This window comes from Electrophorus electricus, chromosome 18 (assembly GCF_041902795.1).
Source record: "Electrophorus electricus isolate QZ-2024a chromosome 18, ASM4190279v1, whole genome shotgun sequence".
NCBI classification, from domain to species: Eukaryota; Metazoa; Chordata; class Actinopteri; order Gymnotiformes; family Gymnotidae; genus Electrophorus; species Electrophorus electricus.
In genome coordinates, this window is record NC_137514.1 from 2,214,984 (window position 1) to 2,231,941 (window position 16,958).

Genomic DNA, 16,958 nt, shown 5'->3' on the forward strand with positions numbered 1-16,958 from the left:
CTGACCTGGTAGTGCGTGTGATGCTGGTACGAGTGACACTGACCTGGTAGTGCGTGTGATGCTGGTACGAGTGACACTGACCTGGTAGTGCGTGTGATGCTGGTACGAGTGACACTGACCTGGTAGTGCGTGTGATGCTGGTACGAGTGACACTGACCTGGTAGTGCGTGTGATGCTGGTACGAGTGACACTGACCTGGTAGTGCGTGTGATGCTGGTACGAGTGACACTGACCTGGTAGTGCGTGTGATGCTGGTACGAGTGACACTGACCTGGTAGTGCGTGTGATGCTGGTACGAGTGACACTGACCTGGTAGTGCGTGTGATGCTGGTACGAGTGACACTGACCTGGTAGTGCGTGTGATGCTGGTACGAGTGACACTGACCTGGTAGTGCGTGTGATGCTGGTACGAGTGACACTGACCTGGTAGTGCGTGTGATGCTGGTACGAGTGACACTGACCTGGTAGTGCGTGTGATGCTGGTACGAGTGACACTGACCTGGTAGTGCGTGTGATGCTGGTACGAGTGACACTGACCTGGTAGTGCGTGTGATGCTGGTACGAGTGACACTGACCTGGTAGTGCGTGTGATGCTGGTACGAGTGACACTGACCTGGTAGTGCGTGTGATGCTGGTACGAGTGACACTGACCTGGTAGTGCGTGTGATGCTGGTACGAGTGACACTGACCTGGTAGTGCGTGTGATGCTGGTACGAGTGACACTGACCTGGTAGTGCGTGTGATGCTGGTACGAGTGACACTGACCTGGTAGTGCGTGTGATGCTGGTACGAGTGACACTGACCTGGTAGTGCGTGTGATGCTGGTACGAGTGACACTGACCTGGTAGTGCGTGTGATGCTGGTACGAGTGACACTGACCTGGTAGTGCGTGTGATGCTGGTACGAGTGACACTGACCTGGTAGTGCGTGTGATGCTGGTACGAGTGACACTGACCTGGTAGTGCGTGTGATGCTGGTACGAGTGACACTGACCTGGTAGTGCGTGTGATGCTGGTACGAGTGACACTGACCTGGTAGTGCGTGTGATGCTGGTACGAGTGACACTGACCTGGTAGTGCGTGTGATTCTGGTACGAGTGACACTGACCTGGTAGTGCGTGTGATGCTGGTACGAGTGACACTGACCTGGTAGTGCGTGTGATTCTGGTACGAGTGACACTGACCTGGTAGTGCGTGTGATGCTGGTACGAGTGACACTGACCTGGTAGTGCGTGTGATGCTGGTACGAGTGACAATGACCTGGTAGTGCGTGTGATGCTGGTACGAGTGACACTGACCTGGTAGTGCGTGTGATGCTGGTACGAGTGACACTGACCTGGTAGTGCGTGTGATGCTGGTACGAGTGACACTGACCTGGTAGTGCGTGTGATTCTGGTACGAGTGACACTGACCTGGTAGTGCGTGTGATGCTGGTACGAGTGACACTGACCTGGTAGTGCGTGTGATGCTGGTACGAGTGACACTGACCTGGTAGTGCGTGTGATTCTGGTACGAGTGACACTGACCTGGTAGTGCGTGTGATGCTGGTACGAGTGACACTGACCTGGTAGTGCGTGTGATGCTGGTACGAGTGACACTGACCTGGTAGTGCGTGTGATGCTGGTACGAGTGACACTGACCTGGTAGTGCGTGTGATGCTGGTACGAGTGACACTGACCTGGTAGTGCGTGTGATGCTGGTACGAGTGACACTGACCTGGTAGTGCGTGTGATGCTGGTACGAGTGACACTGACCTGGTAGTGCGTGTGATTCTGGTACGAGTGACACTGACCTGGTAGTGCGTGTGATGCTGGTACGAGTGACACTGACCTGGTAGTGCGTGTGATGCTGGTACGAGTGACACTGACCTGGTAGTGCGTGTGATGCTGGTACGAGTGACACTGACCTGGTAGTGCGTGTGATGCTGGTACGAGTGACAATGACCTGGTAGTGCGTGTGATTCTGGTACAAGTGACAATGACACGTCCAGGGATCAGTGTCTGGATACCACCCTCAGCCTAGTAGCAATACTTACGTGAATAATATACCCCAGCAGTGTTTAACATTTGTTTCTGCATCCTTAAGGTTAATGTGACATTTTTAATGCAGAAATGAGACGTGAGTGTGGCAGTAAAAAAAAAAGTGATGTTTATTTGAGAAATAAGGAACTTTGCTAAAAGGCGCACAGTGAGGCAGGAATAAAGTCCACAAGTGAACAGGAGCTTCTTTCCACAGGCCATTCGGGCCCTGAATCAGGGAAACTCATAAACTGTGGGGACCACCACCACCATGTAACATATAACTGTAAATATGTTCAATTACAAGATGGAACTGTACATTATGTACATACATATATACATATCCATATATACATTGTACATTGTGTATATAAACATAATATGCATATATTGTACATACATTGTTAATATATTTTGTATATATATAGATATATATTACTCTATGCACCCCTGTTTTCTTTTCTCCTCAGTTTGGACAGAGCACTCTCAACCATTTCACTGCGAGTTATACTGTGTATGACTATGTATGTGACAAATAAACCAAACTTGAACCAAACTTGAACTCGAACTTGAAATTTGAAGAAGCGTAAGGCAGCGGCTTGGCTTGTGAGATGAGCATGTTACAATATGAGGTACTGGACTACAGCACCTGTGGGGTTTAAATGGAGGAAAAAAGAGAGAAAAAGTGAACAGAATAAATAATAAGTGATTGAGAGGTGACTGAGGGTGATGATTGACTTAGACTGGGGAGTGGAGGAATGGCTGAGGTTGATGGTTAACAGAGATTAGGAAGTACTGTGTGCGTTCCTGGCTCCTCCTTCAGTGCAGCGATCCTGGTCTCCTCTCCGAGGAACAAGTAAAACTTTTCAAACTTCTCCTGTATTTGTTCCTCTGTCTGCTGTACATGTCACGCTACAAGAGGAAAGCGATGGGTTCATTGTTGTGGCTAAACATTTGCATTTCAGGAATGCATTTAAGAATCTGATTATTTTAAAAGAGGGAGTGAGAAATATAATAGAAAATAGAATTAAATCCAATGTATTGTCATTGCTCAGTACAGGTACAAGGCAACACAATACAGTCTTCACATGTCTAGCAAGCTGGGGTCAGACACCATATGGCACCCCTAACAGGCTTAAGGGGCTTGCTCAAGGGCCCAAGAGTGGCTGCATGAAGAACCAGGATTCAAACTCACAAGCTTCTTATTACTAGCCCAAAGGCTACTACCCACTAGGCTACCGCTGCTCCGTAACACTAGTGATGGCAATAACAATAGCAATAATAATACATTAGTAATAGTTCTCCATGTCCTGCAGGTTTTGCCTTCGCTCTATATGCCCTAGCAGAGCTCCACCTAAGAGCAAAGCAAACACAGTGAATAAATATGACGAATACATAGCAGTGTGTACAGCACGGAACAGATAGCACTACTGGATGCGGGCAGTGTGGAATAAGTACTAACCTCCAGCACGTCACACGGATGCTTTCCTTGGCTTTGTTAGGGACAGAAATTAGCACCTTGATATAATGATCACATTCGCAATTTAAAATAGGACACATGTAAATGGTGTCACTCTAAACTTGTAGTCTTCCAGCTTGCATAGAAGGAGAGCCTTCTCAAGTATAGAAAAGCACTTATTACCGCTCAAACAGTTTATCTCTCAGCCCTAATAGAAAATAGCAAAAATAATCCTAGATTTCTTTTTAGTACAATTGCACATCTAACTAGTAATAAAGCAGACACCTATGCTCAGATTACATCATCATATAGTAGTAATGTTCATAGTATTAATGTGACATCAGGCAGCTACTTCGAGATCAGAACAACCAAGACAAAAATGTCTCTAGAATCCTTTACTCCTATTCAAGAGCCTGAACTTAAATCTCTGATCTTGCACTCAAAATCCACCACTTGCTAACTAGATTCACTGCCCACACACTTTCTTAAAGAAATCCTACCTGAAGTAATTGAATCTTCACTAAATTCAATAAACTCTTCCTTGATCTTCCTAAATCTTTCTCTCGTTTGAAGCTCATGTAAATAATATTTATAGGACCGCCTTGCTTCACTGCATGAACATTTACTCCTATCTTAGCTATGTTACATTGGCTCCCAGTAAAATTTTGATCATAAATTTCTTGTAATGAAAGCACCGAATGGTCTTGCCCCACAATACCTTAGAGAAGTCCTAGTGCATTACGACCCACCACATCTGCTTAGATAAAAAGGTGCAGGAAATTTACTACAACCAAGAATAAGAAAATTTACCACAGGGGCCAGAGCCTTTTCCTATAAAGTTCCCACACTCTGGAATAACCTTATTGTAAATGTTCGAGACTCAGACACCCAGTCTTAATATTTAAGGCAAGGCTGTAAACCTGTACACAGACATTTTATTAATTACATCCCATCTTAGGTAAAGGTGTAGATCTGGGGGTCCATGGGCATTGAGTGTTATGGTAAACTGGGATGTTATGGTGTTGTCACTTCACCTCTCTTTTGTAACTCAAGTTTGTTGACTGAGAGCAGCAGAGTGCTGATGTTCCAGGGTGCCCTCATGTCTGTGGCTCCTTCTGGCTCGTTCCTTTTAGCTGTGCTACTATAGCTAGATCTGCCAGAGTCTGTCTTTGCACATTATAGTTCCCTAATTTACACACCCTCTTATCTGGACATGTCTAATAATCTAGTCTCTCTTTCTGCTGAGATTCACCTACCCCTGATGCCATGATTTTACTGAGACTCAACCCCTCTCAGCTGACATGGCTCCTCCCACCACCCCCTGATGCCCCCCTGCTATATCCCACCACACCTCCACCCAGCCAACTACTCTCCGTTCTCATGGGGGATGGGTTTAGAACACGCGCACACCATCGGGACCAGACTAGGACTTCTAGAAAACCAGATTAGACATTAATTGCTTATTTTTTCATTTTTATTATTATTATTTATTTTTCTCTTTCACTACCTATTCTGCTCCATATTGTTTATATTTTTACTACTGTAGTGTCCACTGCTGGCCAGAGGAAGTTGGGCACCCCCTTTGAGTCTTAGTTCCTCCCAAGGTTTCTTCCTCATGCTCTGAGGAGATTTTCCTTGCCTCTTGGCTTGCTCACTGGGGGCTTGCGCTTGGACATTTGTAAAGCTGCTTTGTGACAACATCTGTTGTAAAAAGCACCACATAAATACATTGGACTTTGATTTTGTTTATTAAAACAATGGGTAACTGCACTTGTGCTTTGCCCTGTGCATGGAGTCACATTACGAAGTTCAGTTCAGTATGTTTTAAAGCAACACAGGCTGTAATGACAACAGCGGGATGCAACCACTCCCAGTCATGGGCATGTATGTCTGATTCACATACATCTCTGTCCAACATGGAGCCTGCTGCATGAAATACAGCAATGACTGGCCCACACCTATTCTTTGTAGATTGAGAAGTGCTGCTTCTAAATAGAATAAATAGGTGTGCACCAGTCATTGCTGTGTGTGTGTGTGTGTGTGTGTGTGCTCATGGGTTGGGCTCTGCTAGGGCATAACGAGCTAAAGAGTAATATCTGATTCTTATATCCACATCACAGAACAAAACAAAATCTGTTGTACCTTTTGATCATCAAAAAGGAAAAAGGTTAAAACCAAATATTCATTATATATATATATATATATATATATATATATATATATATATATATATATAAAGTAGTTTGAAATGCTTGTTCACAAATGTCAGATTACTACATTAACTTTGCATATATTAGTATAAGCCCAGTACATTCTTATCAGTTGGCTGTGTGCCATAAAAGTTTAGCACACCTTCACATTTGAGCAGGAACAAGGATGTAGATAGCTGTATAAACAAGGAAGTCAAAGCTGCTTCACAAGCCCTTCCACAGCTGCAGGTCACAGTGTGTCGCCATGGCGTCGTCTCTCGTCTCTGCATTGGAGGAGAATCTCAAGTGCACACTGTGCCACAGCATTTACAACACACCGGTGATTCTCCTCTGCACCCACAGCTTCTGCAAGTCCTGCTTAGAAGAGAACTGGGCTGAACAGAGAGCCAACGAGTGCCCACTCTGCAGGAAGAGGTCGTCCGTGGCGACCCCACCCGTCAACCGCGCACTGAAGAGCGCCTGCGAGTCCTTCCTTCAAGAAAGGAGCCGCAGGATTACCCACAAGGCCGAGGGGCTGCTGTGCTCGGAGCACGACCTGAATTTGCAGCTGTTCTGCATGCATGATGAGCAGCTGGTCTGTGCCAAGTGTGTGACAGAACAGCACAACAATCACAACTTCTGCTCCATCAGCAAAGCTGCCAGTGAGAACAGGGTAAGAGGTGCATGGATCACCATTTACACTGGATGGATCATTTCAAGAATTCTGTAGAATTCTGTGGAACATGAACATTTGAGCAAATTAGATTTATTAAAAATATTATTACTAATGGCTAATATATATATTTTTAATTACACCAGACAGATTTCTACATACTAGACAATGTTTATCACAAAATTAGGTGGTCCTTATTTTTTTGCGGTAGAAAAAAAAAAACCTATAGTTTCGGTCATTCCAGCGGTAAATGAGTTACATAATCTTTTGAATCATTTCCTTTTGGAGTCACATGCAGTGACTGTGTTTTCTCCTGAACACATGTGCAGGAGGAGCTCAGAGGTCCTCTTCAGGAGTTACAGGCAAACCATGTAGCCTTTGCCTCAGAAAAACTCACCTGTGTCTCCATCTCCCAAGAAATCCAGGTTCATGTCAGCATGGGTTTTTTATAGGCAGACAGTTTATTTTGACCCCATGTTTTTTTTCTTTTTTTTCCTTTTTTTTTTTTTTACCAAAACCTTGTGGAAAATTTGGGGCACATATTTTACTTAAATAACAATAGAAATGTTTGCTAAATTCAGCATTATTTCAGAATGATGGGTGATTCTGATGGTCAGAGCTCTCTCGCTCTTTGTGTGTGTGTGTGTGTGTGTGTGTGTGTGTGTTTTGGCAGGGGGCACATACATATGACTCTCTTTGTGCTAAACCTACGTAAACCTACTGTTTAACATCAATTGTTCACACATTGGTGCTGACTGCATTAAACTGCATTAAGACTGTTCTGAGAAATGTCAAAAGAAAACTCTCACATCCTCTTTTTCAGTCTCAGTTCATGAACACGCAGATGCAGATAAAGAAAGAATTTGAGAAGCTTTACAGGTTCCTGAAAGAGGAGGAGGAGAGCAGGCTCGCTGCACTGAAGAAGGAAGAGGAGAGAAAAGCTCAGAAGATGAAAGACAGGATAGAAGAGATGGATGGATTCATGTCTTCTCTCTCTAGAAGGATCAAACACATTGAGGATCATATGAATACTGAGGATAGTTTATTCCTAAAAGTAACTTCATTAACAAAATATCTCTAAATATGGCATTAAATGACAATCGGCATAACACTGTAGTTTCCAATATTTCTCATGTTGTTTTAAAATGTATTTTCTTTCTAGAACCTTAAAGATGTTGAAGAGAGGTAAAAATCTGCTTCAAGATTTTATATAATATGGTGTTTAGTTTGGAATTCTCATGTGGTGCATTTACAAAATAATTATTTAAAATGTGTATTTAAATATATTCAAAATCATAAATTATATATTTGTATTTTGCAACATCGACAATAACGTATTGTATTTTCCATATCAAATTGTATCAAATCCATTAAATGTATATATGTATTTTGTATGTTTTAGTGCAGAGTACACAGTGCCAGATCTAAAAGAGGACCATGGAGCTCTGATTGATGTGTCCAAACATCTGGGGAATCTGAGATACAGAGTGTGGGAGAAAATGAAGGACATCTGTCCTTACTGTGAGTGGATGGGCCGTGAGGCACAATCTCTACAAAAATATTTATCTATATTCATAAATATATTTAGGATACTTTGCATACATCTCTACACATACTGTAATGTACATCCCCCTTATTTTTCTTATAAAGGGACTAGTTCAGACTTTCTACCTTCTCCATAACTGGATCAATACTGCATCTATACTAGCATAAAGGCTGCCACATCCTTTGATTCCTAGTAATATAGGGATGAGCCCTATATTAGCCCTGCTCACAGCCAACACACTTTAATAATTACTTCATTTAACATGCATAGGACTAGAACTCACCTACACTCCAGTCAAGGGTTACTTACAGACTGCATATTTTACACTACAATCTCATATTGCTCTTTTTCACTTATCTAATATTATATGTAAATATCACATAAATAACACTTTAAACAACTGAATAACTGCCTTTTCTGGTAACGGCTGATGTTTCTTTCATCTCATTGGGAACTCACACACACCACTTCCACATACTCATCACCATACTAAAACATTTTGAAAAATACACACACACACACACACACACACACACACACACACACACACACACACACACACAAAAAAAAAAAAATATATATATATATATATACTATATTTTATATACTTATTTTATATAGTACTATATACTATATAAAATAAGTGTATTTGTAGAACTGTTGGATATACAATACTATGTGCACACAACTAATTATTAATTTCAACAACAACGAAACAACTCTAGACCCCACAGGGTTCAAATGTCACCAGTTACTGGGTTTGCATTAATGTAAAAAGTGGAAATTAAATTTGTCTCTTGGTTAGTCTTAAAATATTTACAAGTAATTCATGATTATTATTCTTTTTAAAGATCCAGTGATTTTGGAGCCAAACTCTGCAAACAGCCGTCTTCACCTGTCTGCTGATTTAATCAAAGTGACCTGTCGGGACACAAAGCAGAACCTCCCCAATAATCGTGAAAGGTTTGCTGTAGACCCCGTCATCCTGGGCTCTGAGTCCCTGGGCTCTGGAACACACAGCTGGGTGGTGGATGTAGGGGAAAGCGAGAACTGGACCATTGGACTGGTGAAAGAGTCTGTCAAAAGAAAAGATAAACTCTCAGTGAGCCCACAGGATGGATTCTGGACGATAAGTCGGAATGACGGATCGTACTCGTTCAACACAAGATATCTCGGAGCTGAGAGAGTGAGGAGAATCCGTGTACAGGTGGACTGGAACAATAACAAGGTGACTTTCACCAACCCTGAATCCAACATACAATTACACACTTATGCACATACACGAGAGAAAATGTATCCATATTTTTCTACAATCAGTGATATCCCACTGAAAATACTGCCAGCCAAAGTTTCAATGGCAGTTAGTTAAAATGCTGCAGATTTGTCCTGATCTTTTTAAAAATATAACAAGATAATTAAGTGTTTCACCAATTTTTAAAAAATGAATAAAATGTAATAGAGCAGCGTGACTTGCAGCCACCTTGTCTTTACAAATAGCAACAACTACTGCCACCCCCTTAAAAAGAACTGTCCCACCACCCCACAAAATGAGTTACCACATCAGGCTGAGAAGAACACTGACCCTTCTACCCCAGTCAGAGAGTCTGCACACACTGACCCTTCTACCCCAGTCAGAGAGTCTGCACACACTGACCCTTCTACCCCAGTCAGAGAGTCTGGACACACTGACCCTTCTACCCCAGTCAGAGAGTCTGGACACACTGACCCTTCTACCCCAGTCAGAGAGTCTGGACACACTGACCCTTCTACCCTAGTCAGAGAGTCTGCACACACTGACCCTTCTACCCCAGTCAGAGAGTCTGGACACACTGACCCTTCTACCCCAGTCAGAGAGTCTGGACACACTGACCCTTCTACCCCAGTCAGAGAGTCTGGACACACTGACCCTTCTACCCCAGTCAGAGAGTCTGCACACACTGACCCTTCTACCCCAGTCAGAGAGTCTGCACACACTGACCCTTCTACCCCAGTCAGAGATTCTGCACACATACCTGCAACACATGCCGGGGCTGGTTTGTTTGTTTGTTTGTTTATTTGTTTTTCTTTTCTTTTCTTTTCTGATCTACTACAAGTCATGAGCTTGAGTACAAAATATTCTATAGATTCTTAGTATTCTGTTTCCATATTCGTGCCACTTACTGCCTGTCTGAAAACATTTAACTAGAATAATTAATCCAGTGTGAATTCTGGGAAACAAAATATTTATAATCATATAGATATTTCAGACATTATTATTTAAATGGCATAAGTAATCATTTATGTGTATCTAATATTAATCACCAAAATACTAAAGCATGCCTCATGATTTACTTGATTAAATATACATGTATATATATAGATTGTACATTCTTAATATGTTTTGGTAATTACTACTGTAATAACAATCAGGTATGTTAGAATATCCAGAATTGTTTAAATGTTTTGAATGTCTTATAATACATTTATTTTCGGCATAACTGGTTTGGTTTATGGTGTAGCATTTTTATGTATAACATGTTTTCCATGTTTTAAAATTTTTCATGTCTCTTATGATTTTGAAATCTTTGACATGTTGTCCCTGTCACCGTGTCTGTCCCCATCATGCTATCTGTGCCATTCGTCTTGTCCCCCCAGGTGTCAGCACCTGTACGTGTCAGAGAGTCTGTCCCTGTGTTTGTTGTTGTCCTGGTCACTGTCATTCCCCCGGCTGTCCTGCTTGCGCTGGCCCAGGTCGGAGCGCTCTGTCCCCCGGTCTTGGCATTTGACGTTGGTTTAGGGGCCGTAGCCTGATAGGCTGGTGCGCCAGGAGTCACGCCGTTGGGGAGGGGCTCTATCACGATACGGCCCTTGTGTGTGTGTGTGTGTGTGTGTGGTGTGTGTGTATGGCCACGCCCTCCTGCTCCTCATTGTGTATTGTTAGTGTGCGTGTATATAAGTCTTGTGTTTGACTGTGTATGTTGTCGATGTTTGAAAGATATAGCATAGCCTGCATGCTATATCTTTGTTGTTTTGTGTAAAAATAAATGTAGGTTTCAGTTTTATGTGACTCGTCCCTGCTTCCTGCTTTAACTCCTCATTGTGACACTATTTATAAAGCATTGCTTAGGAAAGACTATATGTGTGCATTATTAAAGGTTAAAGCTATGCATTGTTATGTATGAGTGTTATGTATGAATGTCTGCATGCATGACACAGAAATAGGTAAATTCTTAGAAATTTGAAGAAAGTAAAATCCCAGTTCACATTTTTTCCAAGCTCGTTTTTCTCAGAAGTGGAAGGTGTTTGGACTTTTCGGCATTCTGGTGATCCCACACTTCGTTGCTTCCTGCATTATGTTTGTTTGCCCATGAGTTCTGTGGCGCTACCAGAAGTAACATTACACAGCAAAGTGACTCATTGTTCCGCAGATGTCATAATAATAACCTTCAGGGAAGCTGTAGGTAATTTGTTTTCATCTGATAAGGGCCAATATTAGGAAATGAGCATCATACCAAAGGCAAAAAGAAGATCACCACGGTGACATTTTTTTCATTAGCAAATACATACATGCAGCTTTTTGTGGGTATGTAAAAATATTGCACAGGATATTCATGAATTCATTAACATGACACTCAAGAATAATGGATATGTTAATTAACATGACCTGCTTGATCTTAAGATCACTAATCACTTAACATTTGATATACTCCCACTAATAATATAATAATATACTCCCACTAATGCAGAACTAATACTTTTGCATACACAGTAATCCCTTGTAATAAACCAAAGAAACATGTGATGGAAGCCTAAAAATAAAAACAAAAGAAATTGATCTGCAAGAACTATAAATATTTTGGACATAATTAAGTTTTTTAAAGACAATGAGACATTGGCTGTTAGAATCATGACTGGGAATTTGCTTTTTGTACCAAAACAAGGGTACATTTTATAAGTGAATGTGCGTGTACTTGTGTAATGTTGAATTTGTATCAAGATCACTATATATCACCTGGCCTTTCTCAATGTCCAGAAACACATACATTATCTTAGGTTTGGGAAGATTTAGATTTCATGAGAATTTATCTTTCATTTGATGTATTAAACACGAGTACAGGACACAGAGGAGCAGAGGGTATAACCTGATTTGGTTTCCCCAGTAAATGACAGGTATGACAATACCAACAGTATTTGGGAACATCACTTCTAACTTGGGCCAAAATAAGTGTTTTAAAATTAATTTAACTTTTTTTCTGACATCAAGGTGTCCAGACAGAGGATGCTTATGTCTTAGGAACAGTGTGTTGGATTTGTATTGCGAAGCAACAACTATTTGGGTTATGGTGTTCCGGTCCCCATCAGGGCAAGATGGTTACCATGTCCTCTGCAGCCCATCGTTGTGGATAAAAAAGTCACTTTTATAATCGGTGGGTCTTTAGTGTCTTCTAGAAGCTGCTGCAAAACAGTGTCCATGTTACTTATCAGCCTTCTGAGCTGCTGCTAATGCTGACCTGGATAGCTGGTCAAGTGGTGTGGGATGCGAAGGCATTATAACGTCTACTGTACTTTTCGATACAGGCAGAGCAGGCCCTTCAACATCACCAGGGGAGTTACTCATAATTGTGTATGACAAAGAGACATTTCCAATTTAGCAGGCTAGGGACCGTGTTAAAACACAACCAGGAAATATATTCTCATATATGTCACTGAGAAATTGAATCACTTTGTAACATTGAATATTCTTAAAATACAGACCATTCAGCCACATAAAATTTCTTAGAACCAGTATAACTACCTGCAGTATAACTACCAGTTTTCGGTCATCTACATGCAACCATTTACCAGAAATCAAACGCATGCTTCTAGCATTGACTACAATGTTTCCATCACAATTGCTTCCTGATGGAAAAAATGCTAAAAATGTTGTAAGTCTAAATGAATGTTTGTGCATAAGATAATGCATGCTATTTATTTACAGTATTACAGTATTTTCCCCAGCACAACCTTTTAGCCCATTAACAATATAGCTAATATTGTTTAGCCCTTTAGCAATGATGCTATTAACAATGAAGCTAATATTGCCTTTTAGTAAGTTGTCGACATTGATGTGATGTTTTAGCAAAAAAATCTTGCAACCTCGATATATGGTGACTGGCCAGTTTTTGTGCATTTGGAGATGTCTACGATACCTAGTGGAAAATATTGAGTAGCTCCTGAGTACATTAAAGTATATGCTCAATGTTATTCACTTTATCTGACAAGACCCTGGTGATCAGGAAATGTATGACTGAAATTCAGCATGACTGAAATGTCATCTCCAGCATCCACATACATTATAAACACTATAAACCCCCAAAATAAAAGGTACTTTTTGAAATTTTTTTATTCTGTATTAGATTAACTCAGTCTGAACCCAAATGATAGGAAAAAAAGTCTGGGTGTGAATGAACGTCTTTGTCCAAGTGTCTACTTCAAGTTGAATGATCATTGTACTATATGTACAATTTTAGATAACTAGTGATAGTGATAACTAAAGTGTAGAAGTACAAATAATTGAAAAATGAGCTTACTTAGAGGTGCACATAGAGGTTAATGTAATTCCATTTTACAGTTTTACAGTTGGGTGTTATCATGTATGCACACAGAGACAAATATCTTCCTATTTCCTTCAGTACTGCTACATCTATGAGGGTCAGTGCCAGGCCAAGGCCCCCTCCGTCCACCAGAGGGAGGTCTTGAGTCAGGCACGCCACTAATCAGGCTAAACGCCCAACAGCTGGCCTAAGCCTATATAAGCCCAGTGATCCAATCACTCAGTGTTGGGTCTTTGCTAAAGTTTTGAGCTAAGTGCCTAGCTGGTAACTTTAGGTATTTAGGCCTGTGAGGGTGTTTGTGTTTTTACACGTCCCCTCCCCTCTCCAGTTTTCCCCTTCAAATCTGTTTCTCTCCCAGGGCTCTGCTTAGCCATTACAGTTCCTCCATGTTTTCTGGTTTTGTTTGGAAAGTTTTAGTTTGGTTTTCCCCAGGGCAGCCATTCTTCCTGTGGCTTGGTTCTCCCGTTTCCCACAGTCGGTGTGGTGTTTAATTTTTTCTCTATAGTTTGGTCATCCTCCATTCCTTTGAAAGGCGATATACGTGGGGGTAGTTTTATACTTGCTGCAGTCTAGCGGGTATATGTTCCCCTTGCAACAAAGTGGCTGGGGTTCACTCCCAACCTTTGGTTATTTACTTTTCTTGTTTTAACGGTTCTATGAACTAACAGTTTCACACATGGGCCCACCATCATTAGCACATGGTTGCTCAGCCTGTAAGCTGTTGGTGACATCACCTATCTGACTTAGCTTTGAGCCTATGTTACATCACAGTAGTCTTCCTGGAATTGACTTCAGTATAGGTCCCCCCATAGTTTCACAACTAAATACCTGTGCCTGGTTGCATTAAGCATCGTAAGTGAAATTTTCCCTTAAAGGTGCCATAGCATCCTTTTATTCAATATTTTTAAATTGTTCTCTAATGTCTATATAGATGTCTTTGGTCAGAGTGAAAAAGATGAACACTCCCATTTACAACCCTAAGATTTGGGCCTATAAGGAAATGTTTTCTTTTTTCTGTGTATTTAAGGCTAGTGTTTTTGGTAGTTCCTATTTGGTCCTTTGTTTCGTCATTGTGTCTGTGTTCTTTGCCTTGCCTAGCCTAGTTATGCCCTTCGACCAGCAAAACCTGATTTTGTCTGGTTAATACAGCCCTTTACTACTTTTGTGTTATGTGGTTTGTATCGGGATAGATATATCTTTCCTGGGTAACACATTATCAGAACAGAAGTTAATATAGCCAGTCACTCTTTCTGTAGCCTCATTGACAACTGTGTTGTAAAAAATGCCCCAGTCTGTATTCAGAAAACACCCTTTCAATGCCTCTAACGCAGCTTCCCTCCATATGACCGCAATCTTAGTTGTGGGCTTGTTTATCTTGAGTACAGTCTTATATACTGGTTTTAAATGGACTATGTTATAATCAGAATTTCCTAGAGGAGGTTTAGGCTTAGTTGCATAGGCATTTTTAACATTCCCATAACATTTATACAAAATACAATATAGTATATCATATAAAATATAAATACAAAAATAAAAACAGGGGCACACGGTGAGTGCTGTATCTGATCCTGAACGCAATTTACACTACAGGATGCAGTTCTGGTAAGTATTGCATGGTTAAAGAAAGAGTTATTTAACAGTACTTTATGTATTAAAAATGAGCTATTGTGTATTTTAACTGTACTTATACTCAGAAATAACTCATGTGACTTAAAAAAAATGGCAGAGGAGAAAGAGAGACAATGCTACTTAACACTTCATTCTGTGCCCACTAATAAGGCCATCCGCCTTCATCTAATAATCAAAAAGACAGAAAGAGACTTAAGAAAACAAATAGTTACAGAGTTGCCAGGAGACACCCCACCCCCTTTCTGCCAAGATCAGTTCTGTGAAGAGATGTTTCCACCCCCTTTCTCTGCCCCCTAAATGGTATCTTCATCCTCTGCACATGTGGAAAAAGTGAGGCATTGTGAAACAATGTTTGAGGTTTCAAAACAATCTGTCATCAATTTCCATAATGACATCTACTTTGCCAGTAAGAGTCTTGATAATGCTGTTCTTTGAAACTATGACTCAGGCAGGCATTGAGTCTAAACTACTATTATTCTGGTAGGTTATGCCAAGGTATCATTGTAAATATTTCAGAGAAATTACCACACAACAAACAAAATAAATAAAAGCTTTCAGATTGTCAGAGACAGCAAATTTGGACTGTAATGAACAGTGTGTTGCAGTAAATGTGTTTCTTAACATCTGTAAGGCTATTTCAATTGCTTTCAATTCAGTTTAATCTGTAAAAATGCCATTTAGAAAGATAATCTGTTAACAAAAGGCTGGTATGTTTACTGGGATAAATCCCCACATGGGTGCTGGTGGTGTCTACTATGTAGTCTATTGAAGTGATAGGCGCTTTGAACATACTCTCTTTGTGCAACAGGTTTCATCTATGGTGGAATGAAATGTGAGTGAATGTAGCTAATTATGATCGCTGAAGATAAAGATCAATAAAGGACAATAAAGGAACATATTTGAGAAATGTTAAGATTTTTATTTAAAAATATTCCTTGTTCTGCTGTTTTGGGGAAGATTCAGCTACCTTTTTTTTTCTAAATTACCTCCCAACCTTGGAAAAAAGTGCTCACATGGAACACTTGTTGCTGGCATGCATTAGTGTTTTGTGCTTAAATAAAAATGTAAATTTACAGGAGATTAGTCCCATCAGTAAACCAGAGAATCACTCTCTCTATACACTTATAATAATTTTTATTACACCTGTAATTGTAAATTTCTATATTTCTAAAATAGACACATTTTTGACCACGTACAAGGGGTACTCAGAAAAAAGTGAATTGGGAGGTTACCTTGCTCACATTTCTCTGAATCGATCTCTTTTCATGCAGTGTCTCATGGTTGGCCGGTCATCCAGCAAGAGGGACGCGCTCAGAATCACACCACCTACCTGCCCTGTTCCTAATTACCTGCCTATTAATTCTGTTCACCTGTTCCTTATTCATTGTTCCCCGCTATTTAAACTCACAGGTCCTGGAAGATAGTGCAGCACATTAGTGGACCAAGGATCTGCGTTCAACTAAGAAAAACACAACGCTACTTTTTATTTAGTCCTTTTCGTCCCTTGACTGGACATGGACAATAAAGAACAATTATCTACAACCTCGTCTTTCGTTTCCTCTGTGCCGCCTACGTCACACAGTGCATGTACACATACACAGAACCCAAACACAACACTATTACATGATACTACACCTACAATTCTAAATTAATTAAATATTAGACTTTGTTTGAAATACTAGGTTAGCAATGGTGATGTTGAAAGAGATTCGATTTCAAAAATTGTAAATAATTTTACTGCTTGAATTTGACTACATATCAAAGCTTTAAATATCATAAGAGACATGAATAACTTGAAAACATGGGGAAAAAAGTTTATACATTAAAAATCATACATCATAAAAAAACAACAAAAAAACTAAAGAAAACAAA

The 16,958-nt window shown here is 40.6% G+C and overlaps 1 protein-coding gene across 3 annotated transcripts; it reads left to right on the forward strand.

Annotated features, from left to right (window-relative positions):
* The first annotated feature begins 2,503 nt into the window (after positions 1-2,503).
* On the forward strand, positions 2,504-10,930 carry LOC113582850 (nuclear factor 7, brain-like). Of its 3 annotated transcripts, XM_081701400.1 has the most exons (8): positions 2,504-2,649; positions 6,029-6,338; positions 6,668-6,763; positions 7,162-7,392; positions 7,501-7,523; positions 7,741-7,859; positions 8,736-9,112; positions 10,519-10,930. In XM_081701400.1, exons 1-8 carry the CDS (start codon positions 2,645-2,647, stop codon positions 10,672-10,674), a joined length of 1,317 nt encoding a protein of 438 aa, XP_081557526.1. In that variant the 5' UTR covers positions 2,504-2,644; the 3' UTR covers positions 10,675-10,930. The 3 variants fall into 3 exon arrangements, with proteins under 3 accessions (XP_081557526.1, XP_026874664.3, XP_026874665.2); XM_027018863.3 differs by lacking the exon at positions 2,504-2,649 and having other exon boundaries at positions 5,861-6,338; XM_027018864.3 differs by lacking the exon at positions 2,504-2,649 and having other exon boundaries at positions 5,863-6,338; positions 8,736-10,661.
* Positions 10,931-16,958: the final 6,028 nt, after the last annotated feature.